Consider the following 23,968-nt stretch of genomic DNA (forward strand, 5'->3'; position numbering starts at 1 on the left):
GGGAGTTCCATCGTTTAATTTTGTGCTGCCTTGACTCTTCCCACATTCAGCTTCACTCAGTGTTCTAGTGGCATCACTGCAGCAAATTAATCAATTTTGTTGAATTAATTAAACACTTTTAATTGGATTTTCAATAAACGTGCAATTAATTGTTATGCTTCTGAATTGCACTGTGTTATTATCTTCCTGGGGGGAGCCATGCAAGAGGCTATTCTTGGTTTTTTTTCAGGCAACTGGGGATGAGTCGCAGAATTTCAGAATTGGAACGGACCCTGAGAATCACCGGGTCCAACCCCTGAAATGCAGGAATATGCAGCTGTCCCATACAAGGACTGAACCTGCAGCCCCACACTCTTAACATAGCTCTCCATGTCGATGGAAGCAAGGGGGCAGTGACCCCTAAACATTTGGCAAGCCCCAGTATAAAGAACCCATACAGCTTCACAAGCCAGTAAGCTGCCTCCCTGAGATCGCTGGTTCTTGGATGTTCCCCAAAGCTGCTCTCTTCTCCTTCTCTTATGCAGCTGAGGCCATCAGAAGGACCATATCCCCCCCCCCCATATGAACCTGCCTGGGCTCAGCGATCTTCAGGAGAGGTTCTTCTCTCCATCCTGCCACCTTCACAGCCCTGGTTTTCCACTGGGGGGCATCTGGTTGGCTATGGACTGTCTCGACAGAGTGGTGCATGCTCTGGTTATCTCCCACTTAGACTACTGCAATGCACTCTACGTGGGGCTACCTTGGAAGGTGACCTGGAAACTGTTAGAATTCCTGCTCTGTGATTGCAGTCATGGGATTGTTGTCTATCACATGATGGTGTATGTTTTGACTCCGCAGAGTGGGAAGTGACGGAGACAGGATGTTTGTGTTCCTGTGTTCCATTAATTGGGACTATTGTCCTTTGTTCTTTCTCTCTTTGCTGTCTGATGCTAGAGAGAGAGGGAGCCATGTTGCAATGCTCCGTGTGTGTTTAGATGTAAATAAAGTAGATTAGCCAAAATGCTGAGTTGCTGAGGTCTGTTAAGCAGGCTGCGAAGACTCTGCAGATCCCGAAGTGTGCCGGTGTCTGTTGGCACCGGTCGCTGTGATGTTCGGGCTGAAGAAAGCTTTTGAAGCTCCCGAACGAACGACCAGGAGGGAGAGAACATGCCAGTCGGGCATGTTTCTCTGCCAGGGTCCTACTTGAGAGTAGGATGAGCTCCTGACAGAAACTACAACAAATCCAGAATCCGGCAGCCAGACTGGTGACTGGGAGCAGCCGCTGAGACCACATAACACCGGTCCTGAAAGACCTACATTGGCTCCCAGTATGTTTTCAAGCACAATTCAAAGGGTTGGGGCTGACCTTTAAAGCCCTAAATGGCCTCAGCCCAGTATACCTGAAGGAGCATTCCCCCCCCCCCCAATCATTCTGCCTGGATACTGAGGTCCAGCTCTGAGGGCCTTCTGGCGGTTCCCTTACTGTGAGAAATGAAGTAACAGGGAACCAGGCAAAGGGCCTTCTCGGTAGTGGCGCCCGCCCTGTGGAACAATCTCCCATCAGATGTCAAGGAAATAAACAACTATCTGATTTTTAGAAGACATCTGAAGGCAACCCAGTTTAGGGAAGTTTTTAATGTTTGATCTTTTATTCTGTTTTAATATTCTGTTGGAAGCTGCCCAGAGTGGCTGGGGAAACCCAGCCAGATGGGCAGGGTATAATTAATTAATTAATAATACTTGTTGTTGTTGTTGTTGTTGTTGTGAGAATCTGTGAGACTCTCCTTATGTCCTTATTTTTACACCCTTAGTTCCCAATATTGAAATGAGTTTTCTTAAATTTCTGACTGAGCTTTTCCATCCCAATGGCTTTTATTTTCTTTAGTTCTCTTACGCACGAGACACTTGCTGTCTCCTTTTTGTGTCTGCCGATATTCTGAAACTCAGCGAGGAACATTCCGAATGTTTTAATGCAAAAATACAAATCTCGGAGCGGCGAGGCGTTTCTGCTTCTGGGTTCTGAAATTGCCAGGTGGGTCTCAGAGACGGCTGTTCCTGCAAAGACGGGCAGAGGCAGGACACCCACGCACCACGATCAATAATGAATCCTGCACGGAGCCCTCAACCCCTCAAGAAGGGAAAAGCCCCACTTTCTCGAGAGGGAGGCAGGGAAGATGCAGCAAGATTTGCCTTCTCCCTGTCACTTCTTGTTTCCATCAAGAGAGCGACTTCCACAGCCCAGAAAGCTTTTAACATGGACTGAGCATCTGGGGCAGAGCTGGAGAGAGAGACGCGCGGGGGGGGGGGAGGGGGAGGAATAACAGACCAGGATTCAGGAAAGCCTCTCCATCTCTCTGGAGCAGCATCCCTCCAAAGCAGGGAGCAGTGCCAGCATCCTGCAATGGAGCTGGGAAGAAAGGACCCGGAAAAAACACTCCTCTCTGCTTTGTTAATGGCAGCAGTGGCTCACATCCGAGCCAGCGCACCATGCACTCATGTTGAGGAATCGATGGGTTGCTCGCATCCGAGAGAGGGTGCTTCAGTTTTGTTTCGAGAGGACGGCTCTCCTGGAAGAAATCTGCTCAGCATAATCGCTTGGCTTTGCAGAAGACACCTTCCGCTCACCTCCCACACAGACGCTTCAGGTTACAGACTCCGCTAATCCAGAAATAGTACCCCGGGTTAAGAACTTTGCTTCAGGATGAGAACAGAAATAGTGCAGCGGTGGCGCAACGGCAGCAGCAGGAGGCCCCATTAGCTAAAGTGGTGCTTCAGGTTAAGAACAGTTTCAGGTTAAGAACGGACCTCCAGAACAAATTACCGTATTTTCCGCTCTATAAGACGCACCAGACCACAAGACGCACCAGAAGCGGCTTAGTCCTGCTGGCCACATGACCCAGAAGCTGTACGCCAGCTCCCTTGGCCAGTAAAGCGAGATGAGCACCGCAACCCCAGAGTCGGCCATGACTGGACCTAATGGTCAGGGTCCCTTTACCTTTATACCCCACCATTTCCCCCCTCTGAGGAGCTCAAGGTGGCCTGTACATGGTTCTCCCCCTCCTCTTTTGACCCCCTCAACAACAACCCTGTGAGGTAGGCTAAGAGAGGCAGTGAATGGCCACCCAAGTCACCCAGTGGAGGGAGCTGAACCCTGGTCTCCCCCAAATCCTAGTCCAGTACTCTAACCATTGCTCCATTCTCTCTCTCTCTCTCTCTCTCTCTCTCTCTCTCTCTCTCTCTCCATCTACAGCAGGGGTCAGCAAACTTTTTCAGCAGGGGGCCGGATGATATTTTGAAAAAAAATCTGAACAATTGGGCCAGATGCATTTGATTTCCTCCCACAATATTGTGACCCTCCAGAGCTGCCCTGGTTCGCTTGTCTCCCTGCTTTCCTAAACTTCCCTGAAGCCATCACACTTTGCAATGGCCAGTCATATATCAGCCATGTGCTTTAAAGAAAGAGAAGAAGAAAAACATCTCCCATTGCAAAGTCAGTGTTTACAGACATGGTACAATTACCGCATATCATTCTGCCTCTCAAATCCCTCTCGGAATATACTGCGGATCCTGAATTGCACAGGGAAATGCCATAGCTGGCAGGCTGCTGAGTTTTATGCCCTCGACACAGACAATCACTGCGGCAATTAACATTCTGAAACAGATTTATTCCCTGCCAAGTAAACAGGAGGGGAGGAAAAGAGCCTTTGTTACCATTCCAAGAGACTCTCATCTGTGAGCGTTGTCGACACTGCCGCCCCAAACCTTCAATAAAGAGGCCTCAGACATAGGAAGGCTTTGCTGGATCAGGCCAAAGGGGTTCTGACTAGTTCAGCCATCAAACCCTTTGTTAGAGTCTAACCCTCACTGGGTGCAGCACCCCAAGAATGGGAAGGGACTCAGGGCTTCATCCAGACTGACCCCCCCCCCAAATAATAATAATCCCACAACAATACTCTGACATGCAGATGTCTGAATGGAGATTCTCTTGAGTTCGGAACACAATTTGTCCTCTGATAAAAGGAGACGTTGATAAAACTGTGATACTGGGTCCAGCTTCAAAATAACTGCAAATAATAATTGGTGTCATGTCACTCTCTAGAGTGGGAAATCGAGCGCCCCAGGATCGTTCAGGGCTTCTGTGCAAAAGGACGTGCTGGCTTGCAAGCGCCGCAATTTCAGCAGCGAGCCTCAACCACCTCGTAATGGGAATCCCAGAGTTCTAGGACACCAGAGACATGTCAATTCCCCATAATATGGGCAGGCCTGAGGTGGGAAGAAGGAATCTATGGCTTTGCTTTCTACCCAATTTATCTTGCTGGCGTCCCTGCCAAGAACAGGATTCAGCAATTACCCACTTGCTCAGAGCAGAGCATCTGTTACAGCGGCTCCGCATCTTCCAGCTACATCTCCAGCTACGTCTAGATCTCCCTGGCACTAATCCAGCTCCCCCAGCCTGGTGCCTTGCAGACGTTTCGGACTAAGGTTCCCATCTGCCCCAGTCGGCAACAGTGGCGTTGGCTGCGGATGATTGAAGATGCAGTCCAAAATATCTGGAGGGCACCTGACTGGAGAATGCCACTTCAATTCCAAACCCCGAAGGCTCTCTGGGCATCAAGGAAAAAAGGAAAAAGGGAAGAGCCATCTGCAGTTCTTCAGTGCCAATCCGAATCTGCATCATGTTGCATATTGAAGCCCCAGTGAACAGGCTGGATGTATTTTTTTCAGTGCAAACACAGATACACATCCCTACTAGGGTCTAAGGTCCGTATAGTTAAAGCTCTGGTTTTCCCAGTAGTGATGTATGGAAGTGAGAGCTGGACCATCAAGAAGGCTGATCGCCGAAGAATGGATGCTTTTGAATTGTGGTGCTGGAGGAGACCCTTGAGAGTCCCATGGACTGCAAGAAGATCAAACGCATCCATTCTGAAGGAAATCAGCCCTGAGTGCTCACTGGAAGGACAGATTGTGAAGCTGAGGATCCAAGACTTTGGCCACCTCATGAGAAGAGAAGACTCCCTGGAAAAGACCCTGATGTTGGGAAAGATGGAGGGCACAAGGAGAAGGGGATGACGGAGGATGAGATGCTGGGACAAAGCTACAAACATGAGTTTGTCCAAACTGCGGGAGGCAGTGGAAGACAGGAAGGCCTGGCGTGCTCTGGTCCAGGGGGTCACGAAGAGTTGGACACGACTAAACGACTAAACAACAACAACAACACTAGGGTCTGCCTGTTTTTACATGCAACTATTGCATAGAATGGGATGCAGGTGGCGCTGTGGGTTAAAGCCTCAGCGCCTAGGACTTGCCGATCGAAAGGTCGGTGGTTCGAATCCCTGCGGCGGGGTGCGCTCCCGCTGCTCGGTCCCAGCGCCTGCCAACCTAGCAGTTCGAAAGCACCTCCGGGTGCAAGTAGATAAATAGGGACTGCTTACCAGCGGGAAGGTAAACGGCGTTTCCGTGTGCGGCTCTGGCTCGCCAGAGCAGCGATGTCACGCTGGCCACGTGACCCGGAAGTGTCTCCGGACAGCGCTGGCCCCTGGCCTCTTAAGTGAGATGGGCGCACAACCCCAGAGTCTGTCAAGACTGGCCCGTACGGGCAGGGGTACCTTTACCTTTACCTTTATTGCATAGAATCACAGAATTGTAGACTTGAAAGGGAACCTGTGTCATCTAGTCTGGCCCCTGCAATGGAGGAATCTCAACTAAAGCAGCCAAGACCCATGGCCCCCCAAGCTCTGCTTAAAAGGCTCCAAGGCAAGCTAGTTTTCTGCTGCTCTGGAACGCAGGACCCAAACCAAAGGCTTCAAGTCACAAGAATGGAGATTCTTCAGCAGTGGGACAGATTTCCTCACAAGGTGGTGGCCTCTCCCTCCTTGGAAGATTTTCAGTAGAGGTTGGGTGGCCACCTTTCAGGAATGCTTGAGCTGTGATTCCTGCATTGCAGGGGGTTGGACTGGATGGCCTTTGGGGATCCCTTCCCCACATGACAATCCTATGATATAGCACCCTGCCAGTGCTAAAACCCAGGAGCTCACCAAGCTTGCTAACATTGCATCTCCTGCCCAATTCCAAGCAAGGACCTTGAACCAACAGAGATGAAATTGTACCAGGTGGAGAGGCAGCAATGATTTAATTCCAACACAGCTGGGAGAGGGGGACGTCCTCCGCCAAGACACGGGGAGGGGGCCACTCCTGGCTGCTTATTATCCTGCAAAGTGATGGAGCAGAATAAAGAGGCCAAGCTGAGACAGGAAATTAAAATGATCCTAAAGGGACATGAGCTGTTTTATTGGGGGGTGGGGAGAGAACACTGTTTAGAACAGGGGGCAGCAACCTTTTTCAGTGGTGAGCCAGTCCACTGTCCCTCAGACCTTGTGGGGGGCCGGACTATATTTCTTTGGGGGAAATGAACGAATTCCTATGCCCCACAAATAACCCAGAGATGCATTTTAAATAAAAGGACACATTCTGCTCATGTAAAAACACGCTGATTCCCGGACCGTCTGTGGGCCGGATTTAGAAGGTGAGAAGGTGATTGGACCGGATCTGGCCCCTGGGCCTTAGGTTGCCTACTCCTGGTTTAGAGTTTTTTAAAAATACATATAAAAACCCTCAACAACTTTTGCATAATGATTCCTTGCCTTTATTAGCAATCAGCTTTGATGTGCCACACGAAGCTGTATCTCCTGCATCCCAAACTATCAGCTGCGCAGACTCCCTTCCCCGCTGCAAGGAGATGAGATTTTAAATATTGAAGACTGCACTCTTTGCTTTCCAAACCACTTCCAGTAAATAATTTAATTATCCCTTGCCTACTCAAAGGGAATGAAGAGCCAGAGTTAAGCAGCAAGGGACTTCCTTGTCAGCGGCAAAGCAGATCCGGATTTTGAAAGGAGGGGGGCGGAAGAGACCTAAATTCTGGAAAAGGCTCCTGGGCCCAGCTCTACACCCCATATAGGAAGGCAGTGGTTTCCAACCAGTGTGCCGTGGTACCCTGGGGTGCCTTGACTGGTGGCCCCTCTTTGCTTCCCCCCCTCCTCTGATGCCCTCTTGTATCTCTGCCTCCCAAAGGCTTGCACAGCTGTTTGTTGCAGCAGCCATGGCTACCAGCTCCCCAGGTGAATGGTGCCTTTGGGGCTGGCCAGGGGGTGCTTCCAAGGCCCCTGTGGGGCAGTGTGAGGAGGCACCTCTCTGTGGGGCAGCTCAGAGACCAGAGGCGGCAGCAGCGGCTGCCCAGAGGACTCCCAAGGAGAGGAGAGGAGGCTGAAGGAACTCTCCACTAGGGAGGGTGTTCGAAAAGGTGAGGGGCTTCCAGCTTTGCAGGCAAGGGGTGGCATAGCTGGGCTCCTGCGCCCCACAGGGGTGCCACAGAAAGAAGGTATTTGGTCAAGGGAGCTGTGAATCCCCAAAACTTGAAAACCTCTGTGTGGCATTTGCCCTCCTATGTGTGTGACATCATACTGGGTTCATAGGGAACGGGTTAACTAATTGTAAAATGACTAACTAATGGGAACCCAGGGGGCAGAGTTAAAGGTGTATGAGTTTAAGCACAGAGGTTTTTTGAGGGAGTTAGAGTTGTTGAGATGACAGTCTGGAGTTAGAAGAGACAGAGAAGATAAGTCTGTGGGCTGGGCTAGTCTGGTGTGAGAGAGGGAGAAAATTTGTTAAGAGGAGTCAGTTACACAGTTGAGATAATCAGTCAGAACGTTATAGGAAGGTATAGGCTGGTAAAGAAACTAAAGTTAAGATACTGACAGGAATATTATCTGAGACACCATAAACTTGTTAATGTTTGTAAAATAAGCTTGTTTTTGTTAAAACAAAAAAATTCCTTCCAGTAGCACCTTAAAGACCAACTAAGTCAGTTCTTGGTATGAGCTTTCGTGACTATGGCAGACCAACACGGCTACCTATCTGTAACTTGTTTTTGTTGTTGTTGTTCACTTTTAACAACTGACTGGACTCAGTGTTTTACCTGAGAGTAACTGGTTGGTGGCAGCAGGGAAGCGGGCACAGTGGTGGCACAGGGATCAATAGACTGTTAAACATCAGGGGACCCTGTGTGATCGCCACACTCTGTAGTAAGCAGAAACTGGAGGATGAACAGGGGAAGGCAGTTGGGACAGGGAGGGGGTCTGAAAACCACAGGGAGGGGTTGAAAGAGCCACATATGTTTCATCTGGAGAAGAGAACGTCCTTCACTCGGCACATAACTAAGTTATGCAACTGGCTCCCACAAGAGGCAGTGAGGTCCACCATGTTGGGTGGCTTTCAAAGACGATTGGACAAATCCATGGAGGGGGTAGAGAGAACGATCAATGGCTCCCGGCCAGGATGGCTCTGAGCTGCCCTCCCCAGTGGGAGGAAACAATGCTCCTGAATGCCAGCTGCTGGAAACCACAGGAAAGGAGAAGGTTCTGCTGCTCAAATCCTGCTTGGTGGTTTCCCGAAAGAGCCATCTGGTTGGCCACTGTGGGAAAAGGATGAAGGACCTGATGGGCCACTTCTTATGTGCGTCAGAGAAGATTTAAGACATGGGTGGGCAGCCTAAGGCCTTTCTATGTATAAGGCTTACATCCAGCAGGGTGGGTAGTTAAATAAGTGTATGCCAGGGGACTGTGCCCATGCATGGGGCTGGACGCCCCACAATGCAAAACGATGGAGCCAGGATCTTTCCCAGCTGCATTTTGCACCTCAAATGCAGGACGGGACGAAAGGCACACCTTAATGACGGCTTTTAATGAGGCAGCAATCAAGCGGAATAAAGTCAAGCATGAACACACCGCTAGCAAACTACCGGTCCTATTTAATAAATCAGCAAGGATCAATTATTTATTTTAAATGAGTCCCCTGGCAGTTAACCTCTCTCTGCCCTTCCACGCCATTTTAAAAAGCAATTGCGCTGGAATCCGTCAAATAGGAAGATTTAAAGCCTTTCCGCGCTCCAATTTCCTACCTTGCAATGCCTGCCCCTTGCCATCCCACCTCCTTCCCCAGAGTGAGCATTGGATCTGGGTAAATTTTAGCACAAGACAAATCCTTCTTTCATCAGTCCATCCGGACACAGAGAACCCCATGCTGGATGCATCACACGCTGCAAAAATAAGATTTATACCAAGTGGATTCCCACCCCCTTGGTTCCATCAACTCATCCCCCCCCCCAATGCCCACTGCCCTATAAAAAGCATCATTCAGAACAGTGGTCTGTGTGGCCCACTAAAGAAGAACAGAACACCAAGAATTCAGAACAGGAACAGTTAATTACATGTTTATTCAAAGCCTGTTAAAACTATTAAACCAAGGGCTGGTGAAATTGGTCTGGCCTGGCGATGCCAGCTTTTCAAAGTCTGAGAGTCATTTGCACCCCCAGCGACTCCCTGCTGCCCCTTAGCACCCCACTAAGAATCCCACCCACTTTGGAATCCACTGGTTTGCACAATAAATGTTCACAAGTCGCTTTCGGTGTGGGCAGAGCGAGATGAAAGAGTAGACAAACACACCCTTGGCACTCATTAAAAACAGATCTCGTTTCAGTGGGGATTTTGCTTTTTCTGTGCTTGCACTACTGAACTGAAGGGGGGACCCTTCCTGCTCCAAGCCCACCTCCCACACTGAGCGGCACTTGCAGGACCCCCACCTGAGGGGCCCACTTCCTATTGCTTTCTGGAAAGGGCCCGCTCCAATTGTTCTGATCCCTGCACAGAACTCCTCCGGATTATAATCAATCTATATGCTAATTCCAGGTGGCTCCTCTGCATGCAGAATACGGCCCGGCCACAAATGCATCCCGGGACCATGATCTGTCACTGAGACGTCATCTTCTGCAAGAGTCGGGCCAGGCCTTGGGGTTCAAGCCCAGGGAACGAGGTCTGGGCAAGTGCCAGGAGGCTTCTGCCAGGGTTCCCCTGGAGCTGTGACATAAGGCTGGCAGGACCTTTTGCTCAACTCTCAGCTCTTTATCTCATATACAACGTTGCCTCTGCCTTCCCTTTCATGCTTAGGTCAGGTGGAAAAGTGTCACCTTCTTCTCTGCCAGGGGCAGCTGGGAAAAAACACTCAGCAGAGCTTGGTGCCCATGCGGACAGAGCCCAATAATTCCAATGTTTTTAGGTTACCAGGTCAAGAACGAGAAAGACCCAGAAATTTCAGGGCCCAAATCTGAAACCTAGGGGGAACCCCTGATGATGTCATGGGTGTGGGTGGTGATGAGGTCACAGGGGTGGGCCCTGCAGATGGAGGTTAAATGGGACAGCAAAGCAGAGGAACAGCAAACGCACCCACCCCCCAAGTGTCTATGCTATAATTTGATCTGGAGACGGAGGTTAATTGGGAGAGGGGAGTGTCTTTGCTAGAATTTACAGCCAGCTCCTGTTGAGCTGAAGCTTGCAAACTCCATGCATGGTAATAATCATAATGACCATCATTATTCAAGCCCTCCATCTACCAGGCAAACCGGGACACCAGCTCAGATCTGGGGGGCTGAGAACCCTACTGAGTTATTCAAGGTCAACACTGAGACTAAGGAAGAGGATACAGAAAGGCAGCGCTGGCCAAGGTCGGTGGGGCAGCACCCCCTTTGTCCTAACCGACTGGCCTCCTCTGCAAACCACTCTACGTGTTTTCAGCAAGAAGACCCAGGGAAAGGCAGCCCTGGCCAGCACCTGTGACATCACCAACACACCTTCCCCCTACCCCAAGCAGCTTTGCGATACAGTATATAGTATGTATTTAACATATATGAGCTTGTTTAATTTCTTTTTAAGGCAGAGAGCCTAGGTGAAGCCCACGTCCACACCACAGAAGGGGGAAAAAATCTTCTGTATTAAAAATATTGTGTCTGCCTTTGTCCTGCCCAGTGCCGGATTTACATATAATCTAAACAAGCTATAGCTTAGGGCTCCACTCTCTTGGGCCCCATAAAAAAAGTTAAAGGCAAAAAAATCTGGATGTACATTTCCAAAATATAAGATTAAAATAAAATAAAACCTACATGCAGCAACAGTGTTTGGTGTTCTGTAGGCTCCTATGATGTAAGTCATGGGTCCCGCCTGCTAGCCTGCTCCCTCAAATATCCCTGGTTTGCACCTTTCTATATATTGGGTGCCTACATTCTGCATGTGCAAATGGCTTGAGATACCTATTAGGTCCATCAATTACCATATTGAATATATTCAACACAAAAACAGCGACAATTTGTTGTTGACAGAGGACAGCTGGACGTAGAAAGGGCCCCATTACCTTCAGGAGCTCAGGGCCTCATCAAACCTCAATCCGGCCCTGCCCCTGCCCACAAATGCTCAACGAAAACACCCTGCCCCACGATCCCACCAGCCCCAGAAACAAGGTCAAAGCCACGCTGTGAACTTACTGAGCTGTAGAGATAGCCCTCGGCGTTCATGGCCACGTAAAGGCCAGCCTTCACCCCCTGAATCGCCACCACGCGAAGACCCACGGGGATTAGATTGAAGAGAGCTGGAGGAGAGAAGTGGAGAGAGAGGGGAAATTAGCTTAAATTGCTAGGAGGAGCAAGACGAAGGAGAAAGCCATTGAGTCCGGCGCTCCAATCCAAGACATCGCAGGCTCCCTGCGCCCACCTCCCTATCAGCCTCGGTCAACCTGGAGCCCTCCAGATGTTTTGGACTTTTGCTGGACTTCGAACAAGTATATAACTTTTATGAAAAAAAAAAAGAAATGCAATCTTTATCCCAATTGGTTTCTGCCTTGGATTTGTGCTGATTTTTATATATATGCATTGTCATTGTTTTAAATCCATGGTACTTTTTGGGGCCACTGCCCCCCCCCAGCTTCCATCAACTCACCCCCCAGGGCCCTCTACCCTACAAAAAACATTATTCAGAATAGAAACCTGCACGACCCACTAAGGAAGATAATAACACCCTAAAATTCGAAACAGTAACAATGAATTGCACCTTTATTCAAAATCCAGTTGAAACTATTTAGTTTAATTTAGTCAACAAAACTGATGAACCAGAGGCAGCTTTTCAAAGTCTGGTAGGCATCTATATCTCCTCCTCCTTCTTTGGCGATCCCTCTTAGCCGAGTAAGATCGTCTTCCATAAACATGGTTTTAACAATGAATCCGTAAGTGACTGTGGAGGCCAATTCTGGATCCACACGTCCTTCCACAGTGGAGAGATGGGTTTCCAGGCAGGAGTTGGTCATGCCAAGCGTGCCTTCCTCTTAGCATGTTTCTCCCTTGTGTCCTGAGTTAGAGTGTCTTCAAAGCCCATGACACCTTTGGTCAAGGCTGTTCTCCAACTGGAGCGCTCGCAAGCCAGTGTTTCCCAGTTGTCAGTGTTTATATTACATTTTTAAAGATTTGCCTTGAGACAGTCTTTGAACCTCTTTTGTTGACCACCAGCATTATGCTTTCCATTTTTAAGTTCGGAATAGAGTAGTTGCTTTGGAAGACGATCATCAGGCAACTGCACAACATGACCAGTCCAACGAAGTTGACATTGAAGAATCATTGCTTCAACTCTGGTGATCTTTGCTCCTTCCAGAACACTGAAATTAGTTCACCTGTCTTCCCAAGTGATGTGTAAAAATTTTCAGAGACACCGTTGATGGAATCCTTTGAGGAGCTGGAGATGGCCTTTATAAGTGGTCTATACTCCCTTGCCCCTAGGGAATCCCACTGCCCCCACCCCCAAAAACCAGCTTAAGCTGCCTCTGGAGAATGGACCATGGGCAACTGAAGAATTCAAAATGCTAGGGGTGGGGGAATCTCCAATTTAAATATGTAAACTGAAACTGGTGAGTCTCATCTCTGTCTCCTCTGGGAGAGATGGGCGACCTTCCTATCTAGCTCTGCCAGTCGAGGCAGAAAACTATTTCTAAACCTTTGGTGCCACATCAGTGCCTTGAAACCTTGCAATTAACAAGTCTATTTATAAGCACTTTTGACTGGGAAAAAATGGAGCACATCACTACGGATAATGAAGGTAAATGGCTGCCATCACTCATTCTCTGCAATCCATTTGTCTCGTGGTGAAGGGCTGTCTCAGAAACGACAGGGAAGAGGAAGGGTAACCCTCCTCAAGATCAACAAGGAGAACCTCACTGTGGAATCAACTTTCTAAGTTCCCTCCAGCGATGTTATTTCTCCCTTTCCAAATCAGGGCCTGGAAACTTTTATTTATTCGTTCAGACAACTTATACACCACCCTATGCCTGGAGGTCTCAGGGCAGTTCACAACATATAAAGTCAAACCAAAATCAACAACCCCCCCCAAAAAACCCACTTTCTAAAAGGGCGTTGGATGTCAGGAAGGTAAACCAAAGGCCTTGTTAAAAAGGAATGGTTTGCCTAGTGCCTAAAGGTGTGTAATGAAGGCACCAGGCGAACTTCCCTGGGGAGAGCATTCCACAGAAGGGGTGCCACTGCAGAGAAGGCCCTGTTCTTGTGTTGCTGCCCTCTGAACCTCTCAAGGAAGGGGTACACAAAGAAGGGCATCAGAAGATGATCTCAGGGTAGGTTCATATGGGGAGGGGTGGTGCTTGAGGTATTGTGGTCCTGAGCCATTTAAGATTTTATAGATCAAAACCAGCACTTCAAATTGGGCCTGGAAACTAATTTGAAGTCAGTGCAGTCAGACCAGGATCGATGTAATAGGCGCAAACCGACTTGCTCCAGTGTGCAACCTGGTTGCTGAATTCTGCACTAGCTGAGGTTTCCAAACCGTCTTCAGAGGCAGCCCTGCATATAATGCATTGCAGTAATCTAACCTTGAGGTTACCAGAGCCTAGACAACAGGACCACTGAACCTGCTTGGGGCAGAGAGGAAAGTGCCACGGTGGATGCAAGACACAGCAGCATTTAGACTTTAAGCAAATGGCAACCATTCAGCCTTCTCTCCTTCCTCCTCCAACAGCTCCTCCTGCTTACATGGTTCTCTTGCAAACACAGCCTTCCCACACATTTCAGTTTTTGTTCCATAATTTCCAACAGATTCTCTGACAAGACGTGCTTCAGCCAGCCTTCACCGAAACATCTGGAGGGCACTAGGCTGGTGAAGGTGTTCAGAGGTCTTGAAGACGCACTCTGGCTCCATCATGTTAACACGCGATCAGAGTGTTATTCACAGAGATGGGGGGGGGGAGGAGTGTAGCCCACGCAAGGAGTCAGCCTTGCTTTGCTCTAGAGACTCCTCCAGTGAAAGCACCGGCTTGCCCGGGGGGTCCCTCAACATGAATTAATGCATTCCCCTCTACAAAAAAATAAATACATTAAAAAATGCAACTAGGTTGTTTCTGCGTTTAAATGATGAGAGATAATTTGGCAAAAGCCTAGTTTGGGGCATGGCTGGGGAGGGCGAGATGTAAGATGTACGTGGAGATGTAAGACAAGCTCAAGGCTCAATGAGGTTTTCCAGAACATGCTTCTGCTAGAGCAGGTTGCCTCCAGGACACTTCGAAAGCTTAATCTGTAAGAGGTCTGTAGGGCTGGTTCTCTGAGGTGGCCTTGCCTGCAGATTCCCCCTTCCTGCCATCCAGCATTTCTGGGGCTGAAGAGACTCCCTTAAAATGAAAGATTGGAGCTGGGGGACTTCCTAGTTTAGAGAAGAGGAGCTGTGATAGAAGCCTCTGCAGAAAGCAGATGGGGGGGGGATGCTTTTCTTCCCCTCTCATTGCCCTAGAACTTTTGGACATTCAATGAAGCTGAAGGCTGGAAGATTTAGGACAGGAAAAGAAAGTCCTTCTTCATTGCAGCACATGGTTAATCTGTGGAACTCCCTCCCACAAGAGGCAGTGATGGCCAACAGCTTGGCTGGCTTTAAAAGAGAGCCAGTGTGGTGTAGTGGTTAAGAGCGGTGGACTAGTAATCTGGTGAACTGGGTTCGCTTCCCTGCTCCTCCACATGCAGCTGCTGGGTGACCTTGGGCCAGTCACATTTCTCTGAAGTCTCTCAGCCTCACTCACCTCACAGAGTGTTTGTTGTGGGGGAAGAAGGGAAAGGAGATTGTGAGCCGCTTTGAGACTCCTTAGGGGAGTGATAAAGGGGGATATCAAACACAAACTCCTCTTATTAAAAGAGGACTGGACATTCTCTTCCTCCTCATTTGGAGGCAGAAATATTTTTGAGTGCTTCTTGCTTGAAACAACAGAAGAGGAGATTTCTCCTGTGCTCAGATCCCACCTGTGGGTTTCCCATAATGGATATTTGGTTGGCCTTATATTAATGTCTCTTTATGTCTCCTTATGTTAATTATTATTATTATTATTATTATTATTATTATTATTATTATTATTATTATTATATCCCGCCCTCCCCAGCCAAAGCCGGGCTCAGAGCAGCTAACAACAATAAAAGTAACACAGCATTCTAAAATCAATTCATTTTAAAATCAATTCAAAATCAGATTAATGGCAACCATTGGGCTAGAGTTCTATGAGGATTACAGAAGAAGAGAGGGGGTCAGGCTGTGCCTCGGCCAAAGGCCTGGTGGAACACCTCTGTCTTGCAGGCCCTGCAGAAAGATGTCAAGTCCCGCAGGGCCCTAGTCTCTTGGGACAGAGTGTTCCACCAGATTGGGGCCACAGCCGAAAAAGCCCTGGCTCTGGTTGAGGCCAGCCTATGTTCTTATGAATGCACACTAAAAAGGATTTCTGGAGACGATCTGAGCCTTGAAATGACCCAGACCCAGATCGGGACTCCATTATCAGATGCTAGAAGGAAAAAGGACTCCTGAGCATCTCACAGCTTCCCCGACCCCATTCTTTGCCCAATTTCCATGTTTTGTTGTTGTTGTTGTTTAGTCGTTTAGTCATGTCCGCCTCTTCGTGACCCCCTGGACCAGAGCACACCAGGCACTCCTGTCTTCCACTTCCTCCCGCAGTTTGGTCAAACTCAGGCTGGTAGCTTCAAGAACACTGTCCCACCATCTCGTCCTCTGTCGTCCCCTTCTCCTTGTGCCCTCCATCTTTCCCAACATCAGGGTCTATTCCAGGGAGTCTTCTCTTCTCAGGAGGTGGCCAAAGTCTTGAGCCTCAGCTTAAGGATCTGTCCTTCCAGTGAGCACTCAGGGCTGATTTCCTTCAGAATGGCGAGGTTGGATCTTCTTGCAGTCCATGGGACTCTCAAGAGTCTCCTCCAGCACCAGAATTCAAAAGCATCCATTCTTCGGTGATCTGCCTTCTTTATGGTCCAGCAAAGCCTAAGTCTCTTTTTTCCGGGGGGTGTTGCTGCAAGAATATTCTTCCTACCTCCTAGCAGAGAGACAGGAGCAGCAGCAGCCTGCCTCCTCTCACCCTCCTCCTCCTCCTCCTCCTCCTCCTCCTCCTCTCCCCAGCCAGTCAATCTGCCATCCAAATAAATCTCTCTCGCTTCCTCCCTTGGCATCCCTCCTTGGGAAGCGAGAGTTTTGTTCTCCCCGCCACCCCCAGACAGCAGCTGCAGTGTCGGGGGCAAAAAAGAAAGAAAGAAATAAGTGAGAATAGCAATGCAGGAGAGATTTATTTAAAGGGGAAGCGCTGACAGGGGACCCAGCGCAGGGAGCAGCTGCCTTAGCTGTAATTTAACACTTTGCCTGAAAAGGGGGGGACCACCGTGAAGTGCCTGTTTGTGAGGGTGGCCAGGCAATGGGTGTGATTTATAACCAGGTAGCTAAAGGAAAGAGAGAGAGACTCACTGTAGTCGCTGTTCTCGTCCTTCGTCCCATCAATCGTCCCATCTGGGTGCATCTGCAGGAAGAATTCCTGCTGGCTGAATAACCTTGTCACAATTCCTTTCAGCTGGGGTTCTGCAAGGAGGAAGGGAGACAAAGAGGGGGGTGTTAACCCAGGCGTTTGTCCAGCTCCCAAACATTCAGGCCACCGTCCCCCTTGGTTCCATAAATTCATCCCAAACCGATTGAAAAACACTGACATTATTCTGAGCCAGTGGCTGGCCTGACTCATTAAGGAATCATAAAACCACAGAACTGTAGTGTTGGAAGGGACCCCAAGCGGCCATCTAGCCCAACCCCCTGGAAAGCCACAGCAAAAGAACCCCCAACAGACGGCCAGCCAACCTCTGCTTCAAAAGGTTATACGATTATAACCCAATGAAATTCAGAACAGCAACAACTAACTGCACATTTATCCAGAATCCAATTACACTGGTACCTCAGGTTACATACGCTTCAGGTTACATACGCTTCAGGTTACATACGCTTCAGGTTACAGACTCCGCTAACCCAGAAATAGTGCTTCAGGTTAAGAACTTTGCTTCAGGATGAGAACAGAAATCGTGCTCTGGCGGTGCGGCGGCAGCAGGAGGCCCCATTAGCTAAAGTGGTGTTTCAGGTTAAGAACGGACCTCCGGAACAAATTAAGTTCTTAACCCGAGGTACCACTGTAAAATGAGTTAGCTTAATTAATGCCACAAAATGGATGGAGTTGATCCAGCAATGCTGGATGTCAAAGTCTGATAGGCATTTATACCTCCAGCTCCCCATTGCTGCCCCCTTGCCTCTTAGCACCCCCTGAGTAATCCCCCCCACCCAGTGGGGGAAGCACCAGCCCAAACGAGGAGGAAGCTCCTCAACCATGGGTGGGCAACCTAAGGCCCAGGGGATGGATCCGGCCCAATCGCCTTCTAAATCCGGCCCACGGATGGTCCAGGATTCAGCGTGTTTTTACATGCGTAGAATGTGCCCTTTTATTTAAAATGCATCTCTGGGTTATTTGTGGGGCATAGGAATGTGTTCATTTTTTTATTTTTATTTTTTTGCTTCCAAAATATAGTCCGGTCCCCCACAATGTCTGAGGGACAGTGGACCAGCCCACGGCTGAAAAGGTTTGCTGAACCCTGGACCTCAACATTCTGTCACATCCCAGCGTGACCAAGGACCCAGGAGAGAAGGGATAAGGCCACACAGAGGGGAGAAGACTCTGCTCCCACTGTCTAGACCAGGCTCCCCAAACTCAGCCCTCCAGATGTTTTGGGACTCCAACTCCCTTCATCCTTAGCTAACAGGACCAGAGGTCAGGGGTGATTGCCCCATAAGATGGCTGCAATACCATCAAGTGAATGATGTGTTTAGATGTGACAAGAGAGTAGGATTTAATGATAAAAAAATCTAAATTCCAAATCGAATTACTAGAAGGCAGGAACAAATTATTGTCTAAAATGTGCAATTTCTTATTAGAATGATATACAATACAGACAAAGGAGGAGATGATAAAATGGGCAATGGATTTTGGGCATAACACTGAGTATGATGCTTGGGTAAAACTGAGGAATGAGAGTATAAAATTTACAGCATGTACCACCTTAAGAGAGAATATAATGAAAATGTGTATCACTGGTATTTGGCACCTGTTAAATTGGCAAGAATGTATAGGATGAGTAGTAAGACATGTTGGAAATGTAAAGATAAAGATGGAGATTTTTATCACATGTGGTGGACATGTGAGAAAATGAAACCGTTTTGGGAATGGATTTATAACGAATTGGAAAAGATATTCAACTACACTTTCCCAAAAAAGCCAGAAGCTTTCTTGCTAGGCTTGATGGGAACGGAAATAGAAAAAGCAGATCAAAGGTTATTTATGTATGCTATGACTGCTGCCAGAACTTTGTTAGCCCAAAAATGGAAAGTACCCGAACTACCAACAATAGAGGAGCGACAGACGAAGATGGTTGATTATGTGGAACTAGCAAAGCTCACCTGTAGAATCCAAAATCGGGAGGAAACAAAATTCCAAAGAGATTGGAGTAAGTTTATTGATTATATAACTGTAGAAATTTGAAGACTCTGGCAGGAGAGAAATAAATCTTACGATGTAGACTGACTGGATATAATAAGAAACTGTGGAAAGGTGACTGAAGCAAGAAAACCCGTTGGAGGGAGGGAGGGAAGTCAATGCTCAGCAGAGTGTGGGGAAAGAATGTGGGTAAATGACTCTTGAATATTACTGTACTTTGTTTGTTGGTATAAAATGAAACTAGACAGCATCTTAAAAAGCAGTGACATCACCTTGCCAACAAAGGTCCATATAGTTAAACCTATGGTTTTCCCAGTAGTGATGTATGGAAGTGAGAGCTGGACCATAAAGAAGGCTGATCGCCAAAGAATGGATGCTTTTGAATTCTGGTGCTGGAGGAGACTCTGGAGAGTCCCATGGACTGCAAGAAGATCAAACCTCTCCATTTTGAAGGAAATCATCCCTGAGTGCTCACTGGAAGTACAGATCCTGAAGCTGAGGCTCCAAGACTTTGGCCACCTCCTGAGAAGAGAAGACTCCCTGGAAAAGACCCTGATGTTGGGAAAGATTGAGGGCACAAGGAGAAGGGGACGACAGAGGACGAGATGGTGGGACAGTGTTCTTGAAGCTACCAGCATGAGTTTGACCAAACTATGGGAGGAAGGACAGACAGGAGTGCCTGGCGTGCTCTGGTCCAGGGGGTCACGAAGAGTCGGACACAACGAAACGACTAAACAACAACACTACTATCAGCTGCTGGAAGCCACAGGAGTAGAGAGAGCTCTCGTGCTTGAATCCTGCTTGCAGGTTTCCCACTGACATCTGGTTTGTTGGCCACTGCGAGAACAAGATGTGAACTAACTAGATGGGCCATTGACCTCATCTAGCAGGCTCCTCTTATGTTCATAGCATAGATCAGGCATTTCCAACAGGTAGATCGTTGTCGCAGGAACCCCCCACCCCCAGTCATTCAGTTTGTACACTCACACACTCACACACGCTATGCTTCTGTTATAAATTCATAGAAAATCAACCATACATCGGATCTGCACCGTTCCACTTTTATTTCACTCCATGAAGGAAGGACTACAAAGTGGGGAAGGTTTGATACAGGGCAGCCATAATCCCTTGAGTATACCAGCACATACACAGGAGCCCTGCCCAGTTGCTATGCCAACCCTGATGGTCCTAGACAGAAGAGCATTAAGGTCACAAAGGACTTGCATATGGGAGTGGATTCAACATGGACTGGAACAAAGGACAATGATCAGATCTTCCCTCTGGGGGCAGGAAACTGCAAACTCCCCTTTGTCCTCTGGAAAGTACTCATGGGGAGGGGGAAAGGAGGAACCAGCCAGGTGACAAGACACTCAGGTTACCACCACAACTCCTCCCTCAACCCCTCCTTTTTGTGATGTGATGTAGTCTTAGGGGTGTAGTTTGGGGGATTAGTAACTAATAAAAGTTGGGGTCTTCTTTTGTTCTGGGCTTCCATTTTGCTTCATCTTGTTGTGGGTGGGAATCCTGTCGCAACAGTTTCCAATAAAGGCCAAGCCTACAGGCTGCTGTTTTGCTCCAAGTTATCCTGGTTGGTGTCTTTGTTTTTTGCCCAAGGGAGTCCTCAGATTCCTCTGTTAACATCGTGATCTACTGGTAGATTGCAGGGGTGTCCCAGGTAGATCATGGAATGGCTCAACAACTCCTGGCAATGAGTCTTTTTATACTGTGAGTAGATTGTAGTCTCTTGGGAGTTGACGTGCCTGGCATAGAAGACCCACCAGCCCCACTTAACTTCCTGGTCTAACCTGCAGCTGTGCACGGGAAGCTTGTGGCAAGCAAAGTCAATATTGGCCAGGGCGACAGCAGAGCTGGCACAGAACCTGAACCCAATGCAGGCAGTGGGTCTGAGAGAATCCCCTGGTGTCTGGCCAAGTCCCTGGCTCCACACTGAGTCATTGTCACTGCAAGCGGTGAAACAGGCTCTGTGTATAACACATTGTGTGCCAAAGGAACAAATCCTCTCCAGAATCTGAAACGCTCCCTCGCTTGCTCTGGGCTAGACTTGCCTTGCAAATCCAGAGCTGTGTGAAGAAGGGACACTCTGCAGTGGCCTTCTCAGGCCTGCGGGACCTCAAAATATGTTGGAAGACAATTCCCACCAGCCCCAGAAGTTTTGCAGAGAAACCAAATGGGATGTCCCATCCAAGGTGCTTATTGTGGGTGAACCTGCAAGCAGGTTTTCCACACATGAAGTTCTCCCCTCTCTTAAGGTCTCCAGAAACTGGCATTTGGAATCACTGCAGATTCCAGCAGTGGAAGCAGAACACAGCCATTGTGGCTGGTAGCCATCGCTTGCTGTCAATAGCCATGGATTTGTCCAATCCTCTATGAAAGCCATCCAAGTTGGTAGTCATCACTGCCTCCTGAGGGAGTGAAGAAGGACTTTATTTTAACTTGGACTACTTGGACTACTACAAGCTATGGCTTTCCCAGCAGTGATGTATGGAAGTGAGATCTGGACCATAAAGAAGGCTGATAGCCGAAGAATGGATGCTTTTGAATTCTGGTGCTGGAGGAGACCCTTGAGAGTCCCATGGACTGCAAGAAGATCAAACACATCCATTCTGAAGGAAATCAGCCCTGAGTGCTCACTGGAAGGACAGATCCTGAAGCTGAGGCTCCAAGACTTTGGCCACCTCATGAGAAGAGAAGACTCCCTGGAAAAGACCCTGATGTTGGCAAAGATGGAGGGCACAAGGAGAAGGGGACGACAGAGGATGAGATGGTTGGGCAGTGTTCTCGAAGCTACCAGGATGAGTTTGGCCAAACTGCGGGAGGCAGCAGAAGACAAAAGTGCCTGGCGTGCTCTGGTCCATGGAGTCACGAAGAGGCGGACACCCCCAGAGGGGGCCTTCTGGAGGTTCCCTCCCTGTGAGAAGTGAGGTTACAGGGAACCAGGCAGAGGGCCTTCTCGGTGGTGGCACCTGCCCTGTGGAACGCCCTCCCATCAGATGTCAAGGAGATAATAAATTACACAACTTTTAGAAGACATCTGAAGGCTGCCCTGTATTGGGAAGTTTTTAATGTTCGATGTTTTTATTATGTTTTTACATATGCTGTATGTTGCCCAGGGTGGTTGGGGAAACCCAGCCAGGTGGGCGGGGTATAAATAACAAATTATTATTATTATTATTATTATTATTATTATTATTATTATTATTAGTGCTGAATCTTCCAACATTCAGCTTCTTGGATGTCCACATTTGGAGGCAAACTTTTCTCTGTCCACTTCCTGATTTTATAAAGTTCTATCATGACACCCCTTGCTTGCCTTTTCTCTAAACTAAAAAGCCACAGACATTGCAACCTTTCCTCCTAAAAGAGCCCCTTTATGGTATGCAGTCTGTGCACAAACGGCTACACAGGTGTGCCTGCATTCACCTGAGTAAAAAGCTTTCTTCAAAGGGGGGGTCCCTCCATCCCCTTGTTCATTAAGGCTGTCATTTTCTGAACCTTTTGTAATTCTACATTATCCTTTTTGAGAGGTGACCAGAACTGTACACAGTATTCCAAGTACTAGCATATGTTTAACCCCTGCTGTTCTAGATGAAACAGAAGAGGAAACACTCATATCTCTCTCTCTCTCTCTCTCTCTCTCTCTCTCACACACACACACACACACACACACACACACACAGACAGACTGACAGACACAAACACACACACACACACACACACACACACACTGAAGCAGTCAACTCTAGGAAAGATTCAAAAGCTATGGAGAAGCTTGGATAGAGAAAAATGCTGCAGAAGATGGCTAGGAGGCATGTTTACAGTGGTACCTCGGGTTAAGAACTTAATTCGTTCTGGAGGTCCATTCTAAACCTGAAACTGTTCTTAACCTGAGGTACCACTTTAGCCAATGGGGCCTCCCGCTGCTGCTGTGCCACCAGAGCACGATTTCTGTTCTCATCCTGAAGCAAAGTTCTTAACCCGAGGTACTATTTCTGGGTTAGTGGAGACTGTAACCTGAAGCGTCTGTAACCTAAAGTGTCTGTAACCCGAGGTATCACTGTATATGGCAAAAGAGCACATCAGGAGAACACAGAACCACAGAATTGTAGAGCTGGAAGGGACCTCAGGGACCACTTAGTCCAGCCCCGTGCAATGTAGGAATCTCAGCTGAAGAATCCCATCCATTCTCTGCTTAAGGATCTCCCATGAAGAGGAGTCCACCACCTTCCGAGGGAGACCGTTCCACGGCTGAAAGGCTCTTACTGCCAGAAAGTTCTTCCTAATGTTAATGTATGCGACAACGGCCGCGAGAGTTCTGGTAGCACAAGGATGGAAGACTGAAGAAACCCCAACTAAAGAATCATGGCAAGAAAAATTGATGGACTATGCAGAACTGGCAAAACTGACCTATAAGCTACAGGACAAGGATAACCGTGACTTTAAGGATGAATGGGAACCCTTTACAAAGTATCTGAAGATGCAACAAAGCGAACTGGACTCCTTGGCTGGCTTTGAATAAACATTCGCAGACTTTTTATTGATAATACAGTAATCAGCTAAATAGTTTGAGGATCTATACAACTGTGTAACATGCAGGAAACAGCATTTTTCGAGAAACCCAAGACAGGAACTGAGGGAAGTCGGGGGGGGGGGAGGTTTTGTGTGGGAGGGGGGAGGGAGGAAAAATTGGGGGGGGGAACAAGGATGATATGTTTTAGGATAATGTGTCTTGTTTTAATTTTGAATTAAAAAACTAAAAAAAAAGTTATTCCCAATGTTTAATGGGAATCTCCTTGCTTGCCACTTGAATCCATTGGTTCTGGGGCAGCAGAAAACAACCTTGCTCCACCTTGCAGCCAAAGACCGCCAAGCTTCGCTCCTGCTCCCGACCTGACCTTCTCCACCTAGACCCTGACGCTGTCTCAGGCTCTCGCTCTCTCTCTAGAGCAAGCTCCCTGCGTTCTCCTCTGCCGGCTCACCAGAGGCTTCATCCCACATCATTTATTTACCGACTTGCACAGATTGCCGGTGGCATCTCTGCCAGTAACTGCCGTGTGGAACAGGACTGCGGAACGGATTAAATGCGATAACATTGTGCAGAGCTTTTCCTTCCTGGGCCAAGATGGATGTTATTAGGTAACGGTTAACTGGAGGCATCTCTGTGGAGAGGGATCGCAAAGGCCTCCGATGCCTTTGGCACATCAAAACCTGTCGTGTTTGCTTCATTCTGCAGCCAGCGCTTCCCTTGTCATGATCGCAC

General features: G+C 48.3%; 1 protein-coding gene across 4 annotated transcripts in view; it reads right to left on the reverse strand.

Moving 5' to 3' along the window:
* FGF12 (fibroblast growth factor 12) overlaps positions 1-23,968 on the reverse strand; it is a 229,674-nt gene that overhangs the window by 46,970 nt on the left and 158,736 nt on the right. For 3 of the 4 annotated variants that reach the window (XM_083739940.1, XM_083739941.1, XM_083739939.1), the window contains 2 exons: positions 16,632-16,742; positions 11,348-11,451 (listed from right to left, as the gene is read on the reverse strand). In XM_083739940.1, coding sequence (XP_083596066.1) covers positions 11,348-11,451; positions 16,632-16,742 — 215 coding nt within the window. Of the gene's footprint in view, positions 1-11,347; positions 11,452-16,631; positions 16,743-23,968 lie in introns of those variants that run through there. The other variant, XR_014564434.1, reaches the window with a different exon arrangement.

Source organism: Podarcis gaigeae (genome assembly GCF_964106915.1).
Source record: "Podarcis gaigeae genome assembly, chromosome: 5".
In the NCBI taxonomy this organism is placed as follows: domain Eukaryota; kingdom Metazoa; phylum Chordata; class Lepidosauria; order Squamata; family Lacertidae; genus Podarcis; species Podarcis gaigeae.